General features: G+C 37.8%; 1 protein-coding gene across 10 annotated transcripts in view; it reads left to right on the forward strand.

Moving 5' to 3' along the window:
* The first annotated feature begins 220 nt into the window (after positions 1–220).
* ANKRD18A (ankyrin repeat domain 18A) overlaps positions 221–23,883 on the forward strand; it is a 51,728-nt gene continuing 28,065 nt past the window's right edge. For 3 of the 10 annotated variants that reach the window (XM_054658829.1, XM_054658835.1, XM_054658831.2), the window contains exons 1-10: positions 221–738; positions 4,774–4,888; positions 5,051–5,224; positions 9,521–9,627; positions 10,429–10,566; positions 13,342–13,409; positions 15,916–15,969; positions 16,544–16,678; positions 17,628–17,681; positions 19,635–19,708. In XM_054658829.1, coding sequence (XP_054514804.1) covers positions 533–738; positions 4,774–4,888; positions 5,051–5,224; positions 9,521–9,627; positions 10,429–10,566; positions 13,342–13,409; positions 15,916–15,969; positions 16,544–16,678; positions 17,628–17,681; positions 19,635–19,708 — 1,125 coding nt within the window. In that variant the 5' untranslated portion in view covers positions 221–532. The remainder of the gene's footprint in view (positions 739–4,773; positions 4,889–5,050; positions 5,225–9,520; positions 9,628–10,428; positions 10,567–13,341; positions 13,410–15,915; positions 15,970–16,543; positions 16,679–17,627; positions 17,682–19,634; positions 19,709–23,883) is intronic. The other 7 variants (XM_054658830.1, XM_054658836.1, XM_054658838.2 and 4 more) reach the window with 5 other exon arrangements.

Genomic DNA, 23,883 nt, shown 5'->3' on the forward strand with positions numbered 1-23,883 from the left:
GATCTCTCTTCGGAGGAGGAGCGGGTCGGGAGTCAGGGCCAGGCAGGCCCTCAGGCGGGAAGGGATGCACTCCTGGGATTCCGGGACGTCCCGCGGGAGCCCAGGAGAACCCGCAAGCCAGCGACGCGTGCGCCCGAGCTGCAGGTGCCCCCTGCCGGCCACGAGGGCTTGGGAGCGGCTTCCGGAGTCCCGGCTGGCGCTGAGATGTAGGCGCGCGCCTAACTGGCATCGCGGGGACTCACTCGGTCTGAGAGTTCGGAGCGCTGAGGTTCAGGCGCGCGCCTAACGGCTTAGCTGGGCTCACTCGGTCTGAGAGGTCGGAGTCTGCGAGTGCCGCTGCTGAAGGCTGTGGTGGACCGGGCTGGATCGCGGATTCTGAGCTACATTGCGGGTTTGGGGGTGGATCTTGGATTTGGGGGTGGATCGCGGGTTGGGGGGGGGATCGCGGATTTGGGGCTGAGTGGGGGTGGAAAGGCCACGAGGAGCCGCCGCGGCTCAGGAGCGGGTGGTGGGCGTCTGAGAAGTCGCCACCATGAGGAAGCTCTTCAGCTTCGGGAGACGCCTGGGCCAGGCGCTCCTGAGCTCCATGGACCAAGAGTATGCGGGTCCGGGTTACGACATTCGGGACTGGGAACTGCGGAAGATCCACAGGGCTGCCATCAAGGGCGACGCCGCGGAGGTGGAGCGCTGCCTGACGCGCAGGTTTCGGGACTTGGACGCCCGCGACAGAAAAGACAGGTAGCTCAGGGACTCAGCCCGCGGTGGGAGGGGGCCCCAGGCCCGGCTTCCCTGCAGCCCGGCAGCCCCTGGGGCGGGGACCTTGGAGGGCGCCGGGCACCCTCGGAGCAGCTGAGCCAAATGGAGCCTCAGCTGCTTTCCGTCGCTGGCAATTCCCCGTCCGTCGCGCTTGGTGGAAAATTTGAGTGATTTAACTCACAAAGTTAGGCATATCCACGTTTAAAACATGGGGCCATATACACGATAGGGAGGTGCCTAATGAGAACTCATTCCCCTGTCAAAAATACCATGAGCCTTTTTCAGTAGGCGAAGAGTTCTCAGATAAAACCCTGTGTCGGTTTTACATCCGAATCCACCTAGGTAGACAGGTTCTTTACTGGGGCTTCTTAGAGGGACACTGGGAAGCGCGAGGTGGGTTCCTTGAATGGGAAGACTCAGTTTTCTCAAAATATGAACTGTTTCCATGTTTATCACTTTTACATAAACTGAATGAAGATATCAAGGTTTTATCATTTTTGCATGACACTTCCTATCTATCTTACCATTGTGATGACATTTAAAAATGTTTATAATGGAGTGAAAAGACTTGCTCCTCTAGATATCAAAATGTGCTATTAATTCCCACAATTAAATATTTACTAACAGCTGAAAACACAGATAAATAAATGGAACAGAACAGGAAATCCAAAAACACTGAAATATATGTAAGATATATACATAGGGATGGATAATGGTAATGTTTCAGATGAGTAGGAAAAGATGAGTTATTAATAAAATGCCTGCTGTGTGAAGAAAACTAATGAAACTTTATGTCGCAAAAATGAGTTCCTGATGGAATTCAGACTGAAATTTTTACACATGCAAAATGAGAAAAAGTACCAGAAGAAAACGCAAAGACTTATTTATACAGGTACATTTTATGTTAACAAAGGCCTTCGTAAGAATGACCTCGCAAGCAGGCATTCTGAAAGTTGATTTAGCAAACTAAAAATTAAAATCCCCTGTGTATCAGAAAAAAATTAACAAAAGATAACACACTCGAAAAATATTTCCTATATATATTTTTACTAATATATAAAAATATATATTCAGATGAAAAGTGTATCTTCATCTTACAGGGAATTTATTCTTTATTATATATAATACATATTACTGATTATATGTATAAGAAATTGTATATATTACTAATATAATGTGTTATATATATATCAGTTATATATATACAGATAAAAAGCACGTCTTTATTTTACAGGGAATTCTTTCCAATCAAATCCACAAGAAAAGAACTCTAGAAGTGAGCAAAGCACTTTTTGCAGATTCACAAGTTACTTATGTATATAGGAAAAAATCCTTAGTGTTTCTCATAAGATAAGTTAAAAGAGGAGTGAGCCTGTGTTCTATCCACAGTGTTTGTGAGAATGAAGAGCAGTGGCACTTACACTGCTGCTTGAAGTTTAAGTTGCTGATGACTTTTCAAGCGGATAATTTGGAGATAATTACCACATTTTAAAAATGTATATGCCCTTTACCCATCAATTCCATTGTATTAAAATACCTTCAGAAAATAGAGATACATGCACTTTTTTCCCCCAGCATTTATGTTAACAAGAACCCATAGAATGGTATGTGGCCATTGAAGGTGGCAATAGGTGGAGAAGTATGTTGATATGTGAAGATGCATTTTGTTACAGCCAGTGAGGAAAAACAAATCAGTTTGCTTGCACATACACACAAACATACTATGGTCTGGTGTTAGGCAAAACTATGCACAAAATAGGATAAAATTTGTAACTTCTGAGCATTTGTATTTTAAAGTTTTTTGTTCCTTTTTCTTACCTTTGATTTCTGAAGTGAGCATTTATAAAATTTCTAGTAAAAATTTATTATTAATGGAATAAATTTTGGGAAGAGAAATATGACTCTTGAACAGATAAAAATAATTTCTCACTATTTTTTATCATTATTATTGTGAGGGTTTGAACTTTTAGCTTCTTCAGAAGTAAAAAGGGAATCTTTTTATCTGTGCTTGCAGATTTTATGTATATACTTTATTATGTATATATGTTTTTCTTATGTATAGATTCATTACATATAGGCAAACAATGATAGATTAATCATTTCATTATAGTTGTAGTCTTATCAAAATAACAAATAGCAAATATTATTACTATCACAAAAATATTGGTTTATAGAAGTTGTATTTAAAAATATTGAGCTCCCCAACTGTATTCTATCAATCCATTTATTCATCAAACATAACTCGAATATGTTATGTAGCAGACATTTTGCACTATCTCTCAGGACCCTTCCATACTTAAAAACTTTATGTTTACCTGTTCTGCCTGAGCAAGATGAGAGATTTAAAATAGGAATAGTAGAACTTAATCTCACTGAAGCTTTTCCTCCCACCTTTCAAGCAAAAGCGTTTCTGAAGGTAGAAAACAATAAGAGATAACCTTTAACTGCCCTTTTGAAAATTTATCAGTCTTAAATACTAATATTAATCATTGGAAAGTCTGATTTGCATATATTCTGTAAATCTAAGTGTTGACTAAAATGAGCCATACCTGTTCATCTCAATCATGAGTTTCCTTTAGCTTCACGTTTCTTTTTGTTTGTTTGTTTGTTTTTTCGTTTTGGGACAGAGTCTCACTCTGTCGCCTATGCTGGAGTGCAATGGCGTGATCTCAGCTCACTGCAACCTCTGCTGCCAAGGTTCAAGTGATTATCCTGCCTCAGCCTCCCGAGTAGCTGGGATCACAGGTGCCTGCCACCGCACCCAGCTAATTTTTGTAGTTTTAGTAGAGACAGAGTTTCACTATGTTGGCCAGGCTGGTCTTGAACTCCTGACCTAGAGATCCACCTGCCTCAGCCACCCAAAGTGCTGGGATCACAGGCGTGAACCACCGGGCCCGGCCAGCTTCCCGTTTTTAAAAATCAAAGTAAGAAGTAATTTGTTTAAAAAATATGTTGTTATTTCAGTGCTCTTTCCCCATGGTACTTTGAGGAATTAAAATGTATTTAAGTGTCAATTAGATTCCTAGAATTGCCCTAGACCTGCTGTGTATACAGTATTCTACTTAATGTAAGACCTCATGGATTGTGTGATACCCTACTATTTTCTATATTAATAAGATGATTTTTAAATGCTACCAATTATAAATGCTACCATATAAAAATTATGAATTATAAATACCGCTCCAATATCAGATATGCTAAAATGTGACCTAATCTTTAAATCATCCTGCAAAATAGCAATAATTGTATCATCTTACTTAATTAAAATATTTTTGTTAAATACTAGTAATATAATTATAACATCTGGCTGGGTGCATGGCTCACACCTGTCATTCCAGAACTTTGGAAGGCTGAGGTGGGAAGTTCCCATGATGCTAGGAGTTTGAGACCAGCCTGGGCAACAAGGTGACATTCCTACTCTACAAAAAAAAATTTAAAAATTAGCTGATCATGCTGGTGCACTCCTGTGGTCCCAGCTATTCAGGAGGCTGGGGCAGGAGGTTTGCTTGAGCCTACAAGTGCCAGGCTGCAGTGAGGTATAAATACACCATTGCACTCCAGCCTGGGCAACAGAGCAAGACCGTGTCTCAACAAACAAAAGTCTAACAGTTATTGAGTTGTTGCTTGTTCTGGAAACAGTTCTAAATGCTTTACATAGATTTTCATTTAAGCATCACAGTGGTGTCCTGTGAGCTAGCTGCTGTGGTCATCTTTATTAATGAGGAAATTCAGGCACAGAAAGGCTAAGCAATAGCTGGTAGGTGACTGAGTTCAAAGTAGAACTCAAGCCCTAGTTGAGCTGAATCCAAATACCAAGCTCATTCTATCCAAATAGGCTGCTGTTTCATTAAGGTAGGGAGCAGTAAGAGCTAATAAATATTGTACTTTCTTCAAAAGAAAATTATTTGTTTTGAAGGCAGTGGAATAACATGCCATTCAATGTTTACAATTACATGAACCATTGTAGGTTTTGAGATATTGCACTACATTTCCTGAAAACCCCTCTCGCTCTCCTAGGACTGTTCTACATTTGGCCTGTGCCCATGGCCGTGTGGAAGTGGTCACTCTCTTGCTGCACAGAAGATGCCAGATCGACATCTGTGACAGACTAAACAGGACACCTTTAATGAAGGTATATAGTAGCCAACTCTTTCAGCATGAAATGGATTTGATTTAAATACATAGAATTAAAATGAATTTGTCTCATTTAAATATAGCTAGTTGGTGAAACCTGTGGAATATGTATTTTGAATTCTTAGGATTTATAGTCTAGTTTTTTATCTAACACTAATAGGCTGTACACGGCCAGGAAGAGGCTTGTGCCATCCTTCTCCTGGAATGTGGCGCCAATCCAAACATTAAGGATATCTACGGCAACACTGCTCTCCATTATGCCGTGTATAATAAGGGGACTTCACTGGCAGAAAGACTGCTTTCCCACCATGCAAATATTGAAGCACTAAACAAGGTACAGATCAATCAACTTTCTTTTCAAAATGTTTGTTTTAATATTGACATAGGTAAGAGTCAATTTTTCATATTTGGAACTCAAGTATTCCTGAATGAAAATGTTTTGAAATAATTGTCTAAAATTTTACTTTAAATATTGATACTTTTAAAGAAGCATTAGAGGGCACAGCTATTTTAGTGCACTTATGGGAAGTATTTGTGAATTTGTTAAGGTAAAACTTCTTCTTTTCAAGTATTTGTTTCCTACCCCAGGTGTATTTTTTTTCTAATTAGTGTAAAAACATCACAGGAAAAAAATTGCCCTGGAAATAGGCTTTATCTTAAAACTCAAAACTAAAGCAACTTACAATAAATAGAAGTCTTGCTGCTGACGGTTTTCTAACAAAATGGATGTATCTTTCATGGGCAAGGTTTAAGAGGGAAAAATAGGAAGGGAAAAGGAGAGCAATCAAAAACACGCAGGTCACTTGGAAATTAGGTAACGAGGGAAAATGCCAAGAAGAGGTTTTGTTTTTTAATTTGTCGTTTTTCCAGTTTATGTATTGGACAAAGCGCTCTTCAGCTTTGGGGTAATCATTTTTGGTTTGGTAAAAAGAGTGACTGAAACTTGCCTAAAGATTAATTTTTAGAGGACTCTGAGGAAACCAGATTGGCAGTGAATATACGGTGATGAAGTGAGAAACACTTCAGCAAAGGGTGGAACAAATTAGTAACTGACTTATTACCCATCCCGGCAAAAACAGCCACTTAGATAAGAGTCTAAACTCTCCTTTCAAATCTAGAATATCTTGATGGGAAGGTGGGAGATAAGCAGCTTATAAATAGCAAAATCAACTGGGATTTTGAGTTTACTTGTCCCTGATATACCCACACCCAGGAAAATTAACTGGAATTTTAATACATAACTCTATCTCATACTCCTCTCTGGCCACATCCCAAGCTGATAAAGGATATTGGCCATGTGGGTGAGAGATGAAACTGAAGTGATTGTCTGCTGCAGTAATTCTCAGCTAGAATTGTGCATTACAATGACCTGGGGAAATTTTGTTAAAAGTCTACAAGTGTAGGCTTTCCCCTGAGGATTTTGATGTAATAGATCTAATAAGTTCTGAACATGTATGGTTAAAAATATTTTCTTGAAGCCATGCACTGTGGCATGTTCCTGTAGTCCCAGCTACTCAGGAGGCTGAGGTGGGAGGATTGCTTGAGCCTAGGAGTTTAAGTCCAGCCTGAGGCGGGCAGATCACGAGGTCAGGAGATGGAGACCATCCTGGCTAACACGGTGAAACCCCGTCTCTACTAAAAATACATAGTAAGACTCTTGTCTCTTACCACAACAAAAGCAAAACAAAAAACAAAAAACAAAAAAAAACAACAATAACAACAAAAACCTCAGTGTTCGAATACACTCCTGATTAAGAAGCACAGAATAGATAAGTGCAGGATATAAATTCCTGTATGTCAAAGACATAAGAAATCTCTAAAAGAGTTGGCATTCGATAGGTGCTACTTTCTTCAAAGTTCTCTTTTCCAATAACATTAAACTGACTTATCTGTCTTTCTCTACGTTTGTGACTGGGAAGTGAAAGGGAATATCATTGGCAATATCGCTCAGCTTACAGAATAACACTTTTTGCTTCCCACCATGAATCACTCACTGCCATTCAGAAAGTCTTTAGCAATTTACTTGTGGGTAATCTTTCAATAAGTAGAGACTGACCCTTTCACAATTTCATGTTCCTTTGTCACCATTCAAGTGATTATGTGTCAGCAAATGTTCATTACAAGTGAGATTTTCTCAATTAGATCAGTAGCAAATCTTGAACCTTTTTTTTTCAGTTGCAGTTGTATTAGGGACTATCTCAGTATGCCTATTAAGTTTATAGAGCTTTGGCATTATCAGGATGTCAGTTTCAAACACTGAAATCCTTGAAGTCAGTGAGAATACAATAGGAATTCTTTTAATAATTTAGTTTCAGCATTCCTATGAACGAATTGTCCATTTGGTGAACAATCTGGGAAAATTATATGCACATAGATTGCAAATGAATAAATGTTGGGAAAATTCTTGAGGTGGATATTATGAGTGTTAACAGCAATTTTTATTATGTATATATGAGGGCCTGAGTTTTTTTTATTAAACATATGATACTAGACAGAGAAAAAGTTCCACATGCAAATACTTGGTTTATACACAATCATTTAGCAACACATTCACAGCAAATATAAAAACACAAGAGCTATAGTCTAAATGTGGCATATAGATTTGTTCTTTGCCTCTTTGAATTGAGTCAACATGTAAACTTTAGTGGACTCATGCAGAAGTCTGGACCTCAGGCTTAAGAAACAAATCTGGTGTCCCCAGAACGACATCACTGCTTGGTCTGCTGTGCAGAGGTTGCCCTGTGTAGGAGGCACATATTCTCCAGTTTGCTACTGTGCCCACCTGAGTACTTCACTTACTTAGGTAACCTCCTTCATCCTTATAAGTATTTGAGCTTACAACTCCTTTTTTATAGTATATTTTCATAAAGATTTCAAGGTTTTCAAGACAGCATATATTGGTTCATAATATATAGTCTATAGTTTATATAAATCCCTCAATTATAGAGTTGAATTTTAGAATTCAGAAGTTTTTTTAACTCTTTTTTTATATCTATACCACAAATAGTCATCTGCTCATAAGAATGCCTAGAAGCCCTTTTAGGTTATTCCTGCTGAGAAGTGGATAGATTATGAATATTGCAGACATTATATCTTTCTTCTCAGCAATGTCCCTTAAAAATGCAAGTGACGGCCGGGTGCAATGGCTCACGCCTGTAATCCCAGCACTTTGGGAGGCTGAGGCGGGCAGATCATGAGGTCAGGAGATGGAGACCATCCTGGCTAACACGGTGAAACCCTAACTCTACTAAAAATACAAAAAGTTAGCCAGGTGTGGTGGCAGGTGCCTGTAGTTCCAGCTACTTGGGAGGCTGAGGCAGGAGAATGGCATGAACTCGGGAGGTGGAGCTTGCAGTGAGCGGAGATCATGCCACTGCACTGCAGCCTGGGCGACAGTGTGAGACCCCATTTCCAAAAAAAAAAAAAAAAAAGAAAAAGAAAAAAATGCAAGTGACTTATTGGCTCTTATTATGCTAGAAACAAGCCCTATACATCAGTATTAGAACTTTTTTTGATAAGCCATTGTATTTTTATTTCTGATTTATATTTTGCCTAAAGTAAAAAAATAATGTTAAATAGCAATTTAAATGGAAATCAATACAAATGGATTTAAAAAGTAAAGTTGCATTAACGTCCCAGGATTATCATTATAATTGAGAATAGAATTTCTTACTGAGCTTTGCTTTTTAATATTTATTTTCAAAAAATTTTAACTGGTCTCTCTTACACAGAACATACTGAGCTTTCTAATAGTTAAGATAAAAATCTATCCTCTTGCATTAGGAGAAATCCCATGGAGTATTTAATAATAAGGAAAATAAGTGCATTTGAAGCCAATCTCTCTTAATTCAGAGCTCATTTCCTTAGTGGCCCCTTTGGATCAGGAGTGCCTGACATTGGCATCCTGAAACCATTGATAGAAGTAAATCAAGCAAGTTTGTGCCACCCAGAGGAAACCTCCACTTGTATTGGGAAGCTCTGGCAACTGTATCCCTGAAACTCTAGTTCCTAAAATGTTAATGTTTGCCACAAAAAGTATTGTCAAACTGAGATTAGGCAAAGTTCAAGGGATTTCTAGATTGTTGGCCATGTAATATAGTTTTTAATACTTCTCAAATGCAGATGATCATGGAATCTTTTTGTTGGGGTACAGTTCTTTCGGTAAAACAACTACTCTTTGAAATATAGTTTAAGAAACACTTCTCTAGAGGTAATAATTTAGATCATTAATTTATTTTAAAAACTTAAAGCATTCGCTACTATGTCTTAGGTTTTAGGGTTATAGAGAAAAAAGATACAGCCCTTGCCCTCGAGAATCTCTTGGTTTCAGTGGGAAACAATGAAATAATTACAATGGACTGTGCTAAATGCTGAGATAGAAGCAAGGATTTTGGGGACTGGTAAATAAAGTGAGTTTTGGAGACGACGGAAGTTAACATGGGGAGGCAGAGGAGGGGTGTTTCAAGGCAGTGTGTGGGAAAGCACAGAGGAGTGAAAGGGACGGGACTGCTTTGCATTTACTTTCTCTCTATATTGCATGTTTAAGTTCATAGCATCTTATAGAAGATTTTTAGTTCAGTGGAGAAATATGTAATTTTGTGAATTATAAATTGTTTTTGCTTTCTTACAGGAGGGAAACACTCCACTTTTGTTTGCTATAAATTCCAGGAGACAGCATATGGTGGAATTTTTATTGAAGAACCAGGCAAATATACATGCCGTTGACAATTTCAAAAGGTGCAATAGTTTTTGTTTTTTGTTTTCTTTTTTCCTAAAAACCTGAGTGTTCTAGAGTGGTAACAGTCACTCAAGTCAGAAATGTTAATAAGATTAAACTTATAATTATTGGCACATAGTAAAAAATAACATGAATAATCAGGTAGAAAAGAAGTTATTTGGACTAAGCAACATAAAAAACAGTATATAGTAGGATTCATCTTCTCTTATGGACTGTTATTTGTAATTTGGTGTTTTTGGTCCTGTAATCTTATATTAGCTAAAGGGGTTTTGTATTTTATTAATTTTATGAAGTGTAGACTTTAACTTTCAGTTTACAACTACTACTATTACTATTATTATTATTATTATTATAGTTGTTGCTGTTGTTGTTGATGCTGTTGTTTTCAGCCTGCAGATAGCTCTTACTTATTTGATCCCTAGCTGACTTTGAATTACAATATAATTCAAAGCAATGGGAAAGCAATGGGAAAATCTTCACCTAAATCTTTGCCCACTTTAGATAAGTGACCTCAGCACAGTTTCTTGGCCATCAAAGGAGTATAAATTAGCAATTTGTATTACGTCATGTCCCAATGGGTCACGAAGCTTGCTTGTTGTCCCTGCCTTTTAGCCTTGGTGGTAATTTAACAAGATGAACACTTGAGCACCCAAGATGCTTATACACATAAGCTAGTACATGTAAATGGTTATTATGTCTATCCTGACAGGCAAGATATGAAATTGGTAAAGTGTATCCAATTTGCTAATTAAATATCTTCATCAAAGTTCTTGAGTGCTGTTATTTCTTTATTATTTTAGAACAGCCCTCATACTTGCAGTACAGCATAACTTGTCAAGTATCGTCACCCTCCTGCTTCAACAAAATATACGTATCTCTTCTCAAGACATGTTTGGCCAAACTGCCGAGGATTATGCTTTTTGTTGTGATTTGAGAAGGTATGTGCTTATATTAAAAGACCGGTTAATACTAAATTAAGGTTTAAAATAATTGTAACTATTGCATCTTATACATTAGGTGACAGTTCATAGTTTGGTTGAGGTAGCTTGGAATGGCAACAAGTTAGTCCACTTTTTAGCCAGAAATCACACAGAAAGCTAGACTAGTTAGAAGTAGCAATGAGTGCAAGATTCTTTCCGGACTTTTAAAGACCTTTATCCCTAGGAATCTCAGTGTTGTTCATTTTATTCCAAGTATAACTCATATGTGAGATAGAAATAATGTCCATCTTTTACTTTTTGTTTCTTCCTTTTTTTTTTTTTTGAGACAAGGTCTCACTATGTTGCTCATGTTCCTGAGCTCAAGTGATTCTCCTGCCTCGGCCTCGCAAACTGCTAGGCACCATGCCTGGCCTGACTTTTCTAATTAGTTATTGGGTCTTGAAATGTCCACTTTAGCAGAAAATCTTGTATTATCCCCTAGGGCTACCTCCTATGCCTTCCTCCTTTGAATTTTTCAAAAAGCTAAGGGGTTCCCTAAGCCCAAGGAAGACAATCTTGCTTTACAAGTCAGAAGAAGAGGGGAAAAGGCCATTCTAGTCATTCTGTTGTTTCCATTGATTCACTTGCTGTATTGCTGCCATTGTAACTGGTCCTGCAATCTGGAATGATTGACTTTTGCCACCAGGATGCCCTTACTGATTCAGATCCCTCAGTCTTCATGGTGACTCATACACAGAGTCCACAGCTACAGTGTTTTGTTTTGTTTTGTTTTTTTCGAGACAGAGTCTTGCTCAGTCGCCCAGGCTGGAGTGCAGTGGCGCAATCTTGGCTCACTGCAAGCTCCCCCTCCTGGGTTCACGCTATTCTCCTGCCTCAGCCTCCCGAGTAACTGGGACTACAGGCGCCCGCCACCATCCCTGGCTATTTTTTTTTGTATTTTTAGTGGAGACGGGGTTTCACCATGTTAGCCAGGATGGTCTCGATCTCCTGACCTTGTGATCCACCCGCCTCGGCCTCCTAAAGTGCTGTGATTACAGGCGTGAGCCACCGCGCCCGGCCCACAGCTACAGTGTTTTTTAGTTCATGTACATAGGCTCAGCCATTGTTCCCAGCACCCTGCTCTGGCAGCGAGGCCTCCTGGCTCTACCCACACACATAGTGAGTAAATTGACCTTCCCCCAACACTAAAAATCTTATTTGTAGCCCACCTTTTGGCTAGGCTTAGCCTATACCTTCATGGTATGTTATCCTTTGAGACCAGTGTCCATTTTTTCTCTAGCAAATATTAGTTGGGATTGTACTCAACAGCTAGGGATGCTCAAATAATGTTGCAGGAAGAGAACAGAGGTCTCTTTGCCTTTTGTTATCACATCTGTACCTTGAGGCTTTTTTCTGACCTGTGTACATTATCCTTCAATAGAGTAATGGGGACCAACTTGGAGTTGGCCCCTCAAGTAATGTGTTTCCATAATAATGAAAATCTGTTATATTTATGTGAGATTATATTATATATAGATTATATAATCTATATATTATATAATTATTATATAATGCATATAATTATATTATTTTTATATTTATGTTATTTTAAATTTTTATTTATATTTTATATTTATATTATTATAAATATTATATATAGTTATAGTTATAGATTATATAATCTATATATATTATATATAGATTATATAATATATATTATATATAGATTATATAATATATATATTATATAATGATATATAATCTCATAATGAAAATCATTATAAAAGTATTCATGTAAGGTGATCTGTGAAATGAGAACAGAGCTGAGTAGCACACGGGATGTTACATGCAAACATGTTGTTAGTACATGACTTGGAAATGAGGAAACATCAACTTGCATCTGTTTCATGGAACTGAAAAACAATACAAGCAGGGCTTTGTCTTGTATGTCAGTTGGAGAGGACCAAGAAGATGCAGGCTCTAACACAGACCTGCTGGCTCTGAGTTTGAGGAAGTAGAGAAGGAATGGTAGTTGTCCCAGCCAGCTTTTGACACCTATTAGTTTTCTGCCCTTGGTGTGATTGATGAGTTCAGTAATAGGGGAAAATTAGAGTATATGTTTTAATGAGATAATAATATATTTGTATATAAATTTAGTTACAAGTTATGAACTAGCTAAAATGCTCTGAACTACAAACCACAATAAATAGAACTAATAACCAAAATTAGCACTTAATAACATTCTCTGAAAACTATGACATTCAAATATTAGAAACTATGGAAAAACACTCATCAGGTTTTATTTGAGATTCCAAAATGGTTTCAGCAATGCAGTTCAAGAATAAATTTTTCCATTGCTTTACTATTTCTCTGAACATTTGAACATGTTTTCTCATTGCATCCTCCTAATGACCTAGTGAAGTCAAGTAGTAAAACCTTTATTTTTTAGAAGAAGCCATGGAGGCTAAGAGAAGCAACTGGTCTGAAAACAAAATACCTATTGGTTACAGAGCGAGGACTTACTGTGAATGCAGGACAGTTTCCAGGCTGTTAAGCTAACTAGAATTAATTTACTGAGCTATGCTTTTCTCAGTTTATGAGCACTTCCTGTTTTTCTTGTTCAATTAGAAGCTTAATAAGTTTATAGAGCTTAAAATTTTAAAGTGTATCGGACATTAGATTTCTGATATTAGCTCTGATATTGTCTGAAATGCTTTAAGAATTTAATCTGTTTGGCAAATATTTTTCATATCACTATTAAAATACTAATTTTATTACATTTATTATGCATAGCATCCGACAACAAATTTTGGAACATAAAAATAAGATGCTTAAAAATCATCTTCGAAATGACAATCAAGGTAAGACTTCTGATAGTAAATTTCTCATTTCCCTTGGTGATCTTACTGATTTTAAAAAGCAAAATTACAGGCCAGGCATGGTGGCTCACACCTGTAATCCCAGCACTTTGGGAGGCCGAGGCGGGTGGATCACCTGAGGTCAGGATTTTGAGACCAGCCTGGCTAACATGGTGAAACCCCATGTCTACTAAAAATACAAAAATTAGCTGGGCATCATGGTGGGCGCCTGTAATCCCAGCTACTCGGGAGGCTGAGGCAGAAGAATCACTTGAACCCGGGAAGTGGAGGTTGCAGTGAGCCGAGATTGCACCACTGCACTCCAACCTGGATGGAAGAGCAAGACTCTATCTCCAAAGAAGACAAAAAGTGAGATTACATATTTTTAATCATAAAAGAGCAGTTTAAAATATATATGTTTATATATAAATTAATTTTTTAAATTTAATTTCTTTAGTTTAGAATTCAGAGTTATTTAGGAATTTGTAGCTAATTCTCAATCTCAAACAGTATTGTCTGAAAAAATTCATTTACCTACTTATGATCCTTGAAATTCTACATATTTTTGTATTAATATAAATAAGAAATTAGATTAAGTTAATATGTTGCAATTTCCTCTATAATTACATTGTTACGAATTGGACTTGTTATGCAAATGGATCTTCTATTTAATTTTTATAGTAAATGGTTTACATTTAGTAAATAAATATTAATTCCAGTAGATTCTTGAATATTGTGGGGGTTAGGGACTGTGATCCCTGTGGAGTTGAAAATCTGAGTATAACTTTGACTCCTTCCAAACGTAACTACTAATAACCTACCATTGACTGGAAACTTTACTGATAACATGAACAGTCAGTGAACACGTATTTGTATGTGTTGCATTATTATATACTATGCTTTTAGAATAAAGGAAGCTAGAGAAATGAAGCTGTTATAAAGAAAATCATAGAAAAGAAAAAAATATACTTACTGTTCATAAACATAAGCAAATCCTCCCAAAAGTCTTCATCTTTATCATCTTCAGGTTGATTAGGCTGAGGAGGAAGAAAATGGTTGGTTTTGCTGTCTCTGGGTTGCAGAAGCAGAAGAAAAATCTGCATATAAGTGGACCCTGCAGTTCAAACTCTTGTTGTTCAAGGGTCAACTGCGTTACACAGGAATTTGTGTCACTAAGAAAGTAACTGTCTTTAGAACTAGGAATTCAACAATCCCTTTCTGACACCATAAACAAATGGCAATAAGAACCATAAAACTGAGCTAATGTGCACCCATACAAATAGGAGATTATTTTTGAAGATAGCTACTGAATGCAGAAGACAGAAAAGTAATTCCTTTCCAAGAAGCAGAAGTTATGTTACATATTCTTATACAAACAAGGTCTATTTTTAATTTATTCACCATAAGGTGGAACCTCATGAGATATATTCACTTCTTAGAACAAGCTGTGTTTTTTTATGTGCTGGATAATTATCATGATAATAGTAATTTTATTGGAACAAGATAATCTGTTACCAGGCTGGGCGTGGTGGCTCATGTGTAATCCCAGCACATGGGAGGCCAAGGAAGGCAGATCACTTGAGGTCAGGAGTTTGAGACCAGCCTGACCAACATGGTGAAACCCTATCTCTATTAAAAGTACAAAAATTAGCCAGGCATGGGGGTGGGCACCTGTATTCCCAACTACTCGGGAGGCTGAGGCAGGAGAATTGCTTGAACCCAGGAGGTGGAGATTGCAGTGAACCGGAATGCACCACTGCACTCCAGCTAGGTGACAGAGCAAGATTCCATCTCAAAAAAAAAATACTCTGTTACCATTAGGCAAGAGATAATCATAATCAATATTCCAATAGCCAAACTCTAGGCTCCAAAAATTATAATAAAATTATAAAAATGGTTCACAATAACAAACATGTAACACCTAATGCATTGTGCAATCTGAACTGTATAAAGACACCGTTAATTTAGTACATAATTATCAAACCACTTCTATAAGTTAGGTTTGGCAAATTGCAGGAGACAAAGATGGAATTGACATAGTTTTTGTCTTTAGGGTGCTCATAATAGAATATAGATAACTATTTAATTTTTGTGTTTTTTCAACAGAGTTTTTAAGAAAAATATTTTAATTCATTCAAATACTTGTCCACTTAAATAATAACTATCATGTATCTGTTACAGACTAAGCATTTTTCCAATGTTACAAAATACATTTAAAAAATACAGTTGGGAGATTGTTATTGCCACTGTTATTTATTTTATTTACTACCTGAAATAGTGCTTACTGTGTGTCCAATGTCATCTGGGAGCTTATAGTTATTATTTATTACATATGTATCACGTTCAGTATGTGCCAGGCACGTTTACGTTTGTGGCGATGAATGCAGTCTTCTAAAATGTGGGTAGGATTTAGGGTAAGCGTGCAGAGCGAGTGGAACTTTGCCAGGTAAGGAGGCAGAGGGATGATGCTTGGCAGAAAGAGTATCTAACAAGCTTGCATGTTTGACAGAAGCAGCAGCCATGAAGAATGAAAGTTTTAAAACACAAGGAGCAAGTTCAAAAGGTAGGACACCTGAGTGAACTTTGTAGAGTTTATGAGCAGTTCAAATTTACTAGTGCAAAAAAATATATATGGAGTGCTTGGTAATGAGGTGAAAATAGCTTATAGTTATTATTTATTATACTTAGTACGTGTCAGTGAAAGCAAGCTTAGGAAAGACTTTGTTGTTGTTTTACCTGTGTCTAGAAACTAGTTCAATAAAAGACTTCTAATAGTATAGAAATGAGTAGATCTTATCCTGTAGGCCAGGGGAAACTTCCGAGGTAGAATGCTTTTGGCTGCAAATACTGGAAGACCTAACAGTGGCCAAAACCATAAGAACCAGACTTGTTTTGGTTGTCCAGTGATATTATTGGATTCCACTTGTTCCTCTTTCAGTTATGCTGTTGGCAGTGTCTTGTTCATGTCTCCCTTCATGGTTGGCTACTTAGCAACAGCTCCAAACACCATGTTCTCACAAGACAGTATCTAAAGGCTGGAAGGGCTGCTTTTCTTCACATGTGTCTTTTAAATTGGGAGAAAATTCAGAAGCATGCAGGGGACTTTTTGTAAATTTTTTTTTCCTTCGGGGATGTAGTCTCGCTCTATCACCAGTCTGGAGTCCAGTGGCATGATCTCAGATTACTGCAGCCTTCACCTCCCAGGTTCAAGCAATTCTCCTGCCTCAGCCTCCCGAGGAGCTGGGACAACAGGCACATGCGACCATGCCCAGGTAATTTTTGTATTTTTAGTAGAGACAGGGTTTCACCATGTTGGCCAGAATGGTCTCAGTCTCTTGACCTCGTGATCCGCCTGCCTCGGCCTCCCAAAGTGCTGGGATTACAGAGATGAGTCACCGTGCTCAGCCCTTTCTGTAATATTTTATTAGCTGGGTCACACCACATGCTCATTCCTAAACCAGGCGCTGGGAAAGCAAATGTAGTTATATGATTAGCTTAGAATAATCACTTATGTTTTGAAGATGAGGGGGGGTATTGGGATAATAAATATCCACATAGATTTGTGATTCTCCAGCAAGAAACAACAAGGAACTGCTCTTGGGTAGGGAGCCAACAGTGTTTGCTCTAGAAATTCATTGGAAAATTGTAAGCAGGGGAGGCATTAGATTCAATTTGAGATTTAGGGCATTCTGTTCATGGTATAAAGCTGGGATTGGCATGCTTTCTCTGTAAAGGGCCAAATAGGAGATATTTTAGACAGGAGATATTTTAGGCCATGTGGTCTCTCTCTCTCTTTTTCAAGAACGATTTAAGCAGCTGAAGGCCATGTGTCGTAGCTACTCAACCCTGCCATTGTAGTGTGAAAGCCGTCATAGGTAGCATGTCAGTGAATAGGCATGACTGTACTCTCATAAAACTTCATTGAGAAAAAACATATGGTAGGCAGGATTTGGCCTGTGGTCTGCAGTGTACTGACCCATTTTGTAGAGGATAGATGGAGTATAGATGTCACCTGGGAGCGTATAGTTATTATTTACTGTGTATTTAGTATGTTCATTAGATGCCATTCACTTTTAAATTTGTGGTGATAAGTGCAAGCTTCTAAAAAAAATGGGTAGGATTTAGGGTAAGCATGCAGAGTAAGTGAAACTTTGCCAGGTAAGCAGGCAGAGGGATGATGTTTTCCAGAAGGAATATCTAACAAGTTTGCATGTTTGACAGAAACAGCAGCTATGAAGCCTGCAAATATGAAAAAAAGAAAAGAACGTGCAAAAGGTAAGACACTTGAGTATCTCTACTCTTAACCATGTAAAGAGACTGGGAGACAAGGGAAGCTTCAGCCGTAGTTAATGGTATAGTTTCCTTGTCACAAATCCATGGAGTACATCAGTCTATTACAAGGTTTTCACCCATCCATGATAAAATAAAATGATGGAGCTCCAGTTTATTCATTTGAAAATATTGGTGTTGCTGGGGACGGTGGCTCCTGCCTGTAATGAGTCAGTGTTGGAGGCTGAGATAGAAGCATCCCTTGAGGCTTGGAGGTCCAGCAGCCTGGGCAACATCGCCAGACCCCGTGACTATTTTTTCAAAAACTGTAACTGGGTGTGGTGTTCTGCACCTGTAATTCCAGCTACCTGGGAGGCCAAAGCAGGAGAATTACTTCAGCCTAGAACTTTGAGCCTGCAGTTAGCTGTGATAGCAACATTATACTGTAGCCTGGGTGGCAGAGTGAGACCCCATCTCTCAGGAAATTCAAGTCAAATAAGATAAGATACAATAAAATAAAATGTTGGTCTTTTTCTTGGAATTATGCTTTTCTAATTTGTTTTGCTTTTTTAAAAAATTTAAGAAATGACAATAATAGTTGGTTTATATAAGGCTTTCAGAAACTGGCTTCTGCCCAAATCTCCATCTGCCACCCTTTCTCTGTCTGCCCCTTTTTCTGGCATTTCTGAGCTGCTGGTGATGCCCCTGTCACCATCCTTCTCATGTAAACAAAAACATACGCTCTGGGAGGCTTCTCTCCCTCTCTTGCCGCTGCCTGGCATGTGCTATCTTTCCTGCCCTCTGCCTTTTTTAATCTGGTGAATCTCACTGTCTAAGTCTCAGCTCAGGCATGATCTCTAGAAAAGCCATCCCTGACAGCTTTTATTCTCATTCTTTAAACCCCTGTGCCTACCACTTAGCAGGAACTCAATAAATATTTTGTAAAATAAAGACTGTCTACACAGAGATGATTGCTACAGCCTAGCAACAAAGGGGATAGACAGGCAAAGACCTGATGTGCAGCTCAGATGGTGAAGTGACACTAGAAAAATTCAAAAAGTACGAAGGGAGCCCCAAGAAAGGAGACACCTGTGTACGTGGAGAAAAGATAGCCAGATTCAGGGAGGACTTCACATAGAATTTTGAGCCTTTTTTTTTTTTTTTTTTTTTTTCTGTTTTTGGAAACAAGTTTTTACTCTGACACCCAGGGTGGAGTGCAATGGCATGATCGAGACTCACTGCAAACTGAAACTCCTGGGCTTAAGGGATCCTCTTGCCTCAACCTCTTGAGTACCTGGGACTATAGGCACAGACCACTATGCCTGGCAAATTTTCTATAGACTCAGGGTTTCACTATGGTCTCTGGGCTGATCTTAAACTCCTGGCTTCAAGCAGTTATCCCACCTGGGCCTTCCAAAGTGCTGGGATTACAGGTGTGAGCTATGTGCCCAGCCTACATTCTGAGTCTTAAAACACAAAACTAAATTCCTCAGAATTGTAGAGGAAAATATTTCAGATGTAAAAAACAGGGTGTACACTGTAAAGGTATAACAGTAACAAAAATTTTGCAAATTATTAGTAAATAACGTGCTTAGCATGTTGTTAAAAAGATACTATTATGAAGCAGAGAATAGTAAAGTGTTACTTTATATGTTTTTACTGTATTTTTAAATTTTGTTTTGTTTCCAGCAGTTTTGTTTTTTTATATTGGGTGGAATAATTTTTGGGTAACCCTGAGACTTTTGCATGGCTTGAACCTGCTGATATCTAGCGTCTCCCCAAGTGGTTTGTTAAAGTTTTAGATAATTAGAAATGTTTCTTAAAAATGTAAATATTCCAGTAAACATTAAGCTTCATTTAAACTCTCAATTTATAAAAGTGTGTGTTGTTCTGTATCAATTTTTATAAAGATTATAGTCTTTAAATCATTCATTTTAACTAAACATATGGATTTGTCAGCAGAACACAACCTAAAAGTGGCTTCAGAGGAAAAGCAAGAAAGGCTCGAAAGAAGTGAAAATAAACAGCCACAGGTATGTAACAATTTAAATTTCTGGTTTAATACTGGTTTGTTTGTTTGTTTTTCTTTAATAACATAGCATAGTCCAAATGAAGTGACCTTTTAGACTATCCTTTTAGAATCCAACAGAGCATAATTTCATATTGAATTTTAAAATATTTTAGCCTGTTATAAAATGTAAAATATTCTTATAGTCTATAGTAACTCATAGCATCTGTACCCTTGGAATTGAGGCCAGAAATTTCCAGAACTCTCTTTGCTCTTTTATTTTTATAATCTTCTTCCTGATAAAGAAGGTAACATCAAAAATGGAGTTGTATTACTAAGCAAGAGAAATGATGAGCAATTGAACGGTGATGGCCACTGAGTTCACCTCATGTGAAAGGAGTCATCATTCCCGGTGGTTCAAACTGCAATTTTATGTTGCCGGTCACCAGTGCTGAGGTTAAAGACTTCTTCTGTTTTTTGGTTTCTGGTTGCCTTCAGTGTCTATGTTCAGGGAGAAGATGGGGTCATAAAAGCAATCCAACTGCCTATTGAGAGAATTATGCTTTCCAGAATGGGACTTTGGTGTCAGGGTGCAAACAATAACTTTCTTGTTTTAACATAAGTAGGAAATGCTATTAAAATTTGTAAAGCGCTGTCACTAGTGGAGCTTAGAATATATTAGACCTGGATATAAGCAGATAACCTATCTAGATAACACTATCATATTACAGTATAGCATTTGAAGTAGAATCTAAAAGTTTTCTTCCCTTTCTGATTGGTATTCATTTTGGCTTCTAATAATTTAGCATTTGCCTACTCTTTAATTAATCCTAGAAATATGAATTCACTGTAGGGGTTCACTATTTAGGGTATGCTGAGGTAAAAATCTTTTCAAGAGAGAAAGCCTTTAGATACTACATATCATCTGTGAACCTATTTCTGTCAGATTTAATTGATAATGAATTAAGTTTACTCCAAACAAACAGTGAGAGTTAAGCTTCCTGGTTCACGTTTTTCCCCTATATTAAGCCAAGGGAAATTATTTTTACTTCTTAGTTATAATCCAGCAACTTAGGAGTAGTAAAACATAGATTAAGTTTCGCAGTTCAGTTTTAATTATTTTCTATTTTTTCTTTGTTCATACTTAATTTAGAACAAAGTTAATTTTAAAACATGCACCCTGTCAGAAAAGACATCTGAGAAACAATTTAGAATAAAGTTAATTTTAAAACCTGCACCCTGTCAGAAAAGACATTTGAGAAACAAAAGAAGCAAATTAATTTTCCACTTTTGCACCTGCAAAAAAATGTCTCAAGAACCAGAACTGAGTAAGAATTGTAATAAAGAGGATATATCTGTATATTCAGGACTTCCTTTAAAATTCATTACAATTCTGGGCGTGGTGGCTCACACCTGTAATCCCAGCACTTCGGGAGGCTGAGGCAGGCAGATCATCTGAGGTCAGGAGTTCGAGACCAGCCTGACCAACATGGAGAAACCCCGTCTCTACTAAAAATACAAAATTAGCTGGGTGTGGTGGTGCATGCCTGTAATCCCAGCTACTCGGGAGGCTGAGGCAGGAGAATTGCTTGAACCTGGGAGGCAGAGGTTGTGTTGAGCCAAGATCATGCCATTGCACTCCAGCCTGGGCAACAAGAGTGAAAGTCCATCTCAAAAAAAAAAAAAATTCATTACAAAAAAGTTCAACTGAAGATTGGTGAAAGTTTTGAAAAATCCAGAATTACTGTTTGTCCTGAGGAAGAGCTCTTACATTGTAACTCTAAAGAGGGACAAACTTAAAGGGAGTGCCCCGTAATCTGATGAATCCTATCCCTGATGGTGAGGAAGCAGATGCACCTGGAGTGTCTAACTCTGTGCTATTCCAGGCATTGGCTGAACAGAAGGAGCCCATCTCACTCAGGTCTTATCGTTGCATTTATACTCTGGGTCCCTGCAACACACTTGCCAGTCATCTTCTAAGCTTTATTCAAATGAAAATAGATCAGACTGTAAAAATTATAACAAACCAGACATGCAGCCTGTTTCTCACAGAGATGAAGAAGAAAGACAATTGTTGTAATGATACAGAAATTGAAAAATTAAGGAACCCAGTAGTTATGGCTGAAATGAAAAAAGACCAAGAGTTTGATATGCAAATACGAGAAAATATAACCCAAAATACCACAGATTGGAAATTAGTCATTAGACATTGGCCTCAGTCTGGAGATCCAAAAAGTCTTTTTGATTTGTGGTTTGCTCACTCCAAAGAATGGAAGCATGTGATACGAATAGAAAGCTACAGTATTTCTGCTATTGCAGACACTTACAAACCGAAAACCAATACAGTGCTTGTTCCACAAGCCGTATGGAACTTAGAAGCTCTTCTAAAGCTTAGAAGGTGTTTGGCAAGTGTGTTTCAGGGACCCACATATGACAGTCCCACTGCTATATCTATAAAAGCATGAAACCTGAATTAGAAAATGTGAGTTATTCTCCACCACATAGTGACAGAACATCAAAAGCATATCTAGAAGAAGACTTACAGCAAGATATGCAAAGGCTTAAGAATGAGATAGGCTTGTTACAAGTAGAGTTCCTGGCTTTGAAGAAAAAAAGTTCAACTATAAAAGAGGTTCCCTTGCTGCTTCTCTTATTATAAGTTATCTGATCCGTTCTGGTTTTCTACTCAAGAAAATCTCATGTGTATAGTTACAGTGGGGTTATCTAAATGTGTAATTATGTGTCAAAGTAGATTAGTGCTGCTATCTAAATGACGGTTCTGGAAAACATTCTCATAATCTTTGTTCATTCATCAACCTAAGTCTCACTGTGAGTTTTCCAAGTGGCATATGGGCTGGGAAAATTATTTAGCCATATACCATGTGACCTTCTGAACCAGATAAGCATAAGGGAAATTGCTAAATAAATAATGTCTAGATTCTTTTTTCTGTATTCATTTAAAGATGAATTACATTTATTTCAATGATAAAATGGTAATACAGTGGGAGGAAAGCAGTGACTGAGAAGAGACATGAAAATGTATCTGACCTTGAGAGTTGCAACAAATATTCCCAGCCAAACCAGTCTGTTTAATGTGCTTTCATGCATGCAAGTTTATCTGTTTGACTCAAATTGTTTAAACTTATAATTCCATCATGGCCACTTTAAATGTTTTTGGAAACAAATACACATACTTTCACATATTTAAGAAAATCACCACTCTCCAATGTTTCTGTTGAATCAGAATTTTACATGATGTTGTTTAATAAAATATGGTAGGTTTTGACATGTATGATTTTATCATATAAGTAGCGTAACTCCTCAGCCAAAAATTTAGCATTTGACTCTATAGTAGAAGGCTGAGTCCTGTACGTTATGTTCTAAAGATAGACAAAAATCTAGAGATTTTCTTCTTTCAAAGTAAAAGCAGATGAGGCCTCCCACCACCCTCTGAGCCATTAAATTGTTTTGCCAAAGTCACACTTTTAATTTATTTGACAAATTTGATGTATTTATCTGGTAATTGATGTAATTCAGCAATATGTAATTGTATCTTCCCTTTTGGTGCCACGAAATGCTAGGCAATGCCACCTTAGGAGCTTTGGGTGAGTTACTTAATATTTCTTGGTTTTACTTCCAGTATCAAGTAGATATGGGGCTAGAGTGGACAGCTATACTGTGTATCTTCCAGCTATAAACTTCTGTGGTGATTGAATGTACATTTGAGGAACATCTCATTTTCCAGGATTCCACACTAGAAACTCAGCAGTTTCACTCGGCTCCTTGTGTTGTGGCACACTTTGGTTCCTCTATTTCAGTGAGCACCTTCACTTTTTTGATATCCCAGGAACCAAATGAAAAAATAAGGAGAAAAGGCAGTGGGGAAAAGAATATCTTAGTGCAGAAAAGGGCAAGCTTCTTTTCTGTTTCTGAAGCCCCACAAGGTCACATCCTCTCAATCTGGCTATTTCATGGAGAATCCAGGTGACAAAGGCAGAAGACACATTTTATGCCTGTGTCTTTTTGTTTCTCTGTTTTTGTGTTGATATATTTACACCACAGAGGTAACTGTGATCTGATGGAGAACTAGAAGTAGAGTCAGAAGCCCTGAGGAAAATCCTGCAGCTTGCTTATATTTTTAACCTGTCTTTTTTAAGGATTGTGATAACTAAATAAGTTCATCAATGTATGTATGTAGAA

This window comes from Pan troglodytes, chromosome 11, assembly GCF_028858775.2.
Source record: "Pan troglodytes isolate AG18354 chromosome 11, NHGRI_mPanTro3-v2.0_pri, whole genome shotgun sequence".
Taxonomy (NCBI): domain Eukaryota; kingdom Metazoa; phylum Chordata; class Mammalia; order Primates; family Hominidae; genus Pan; species Pan troglodytes.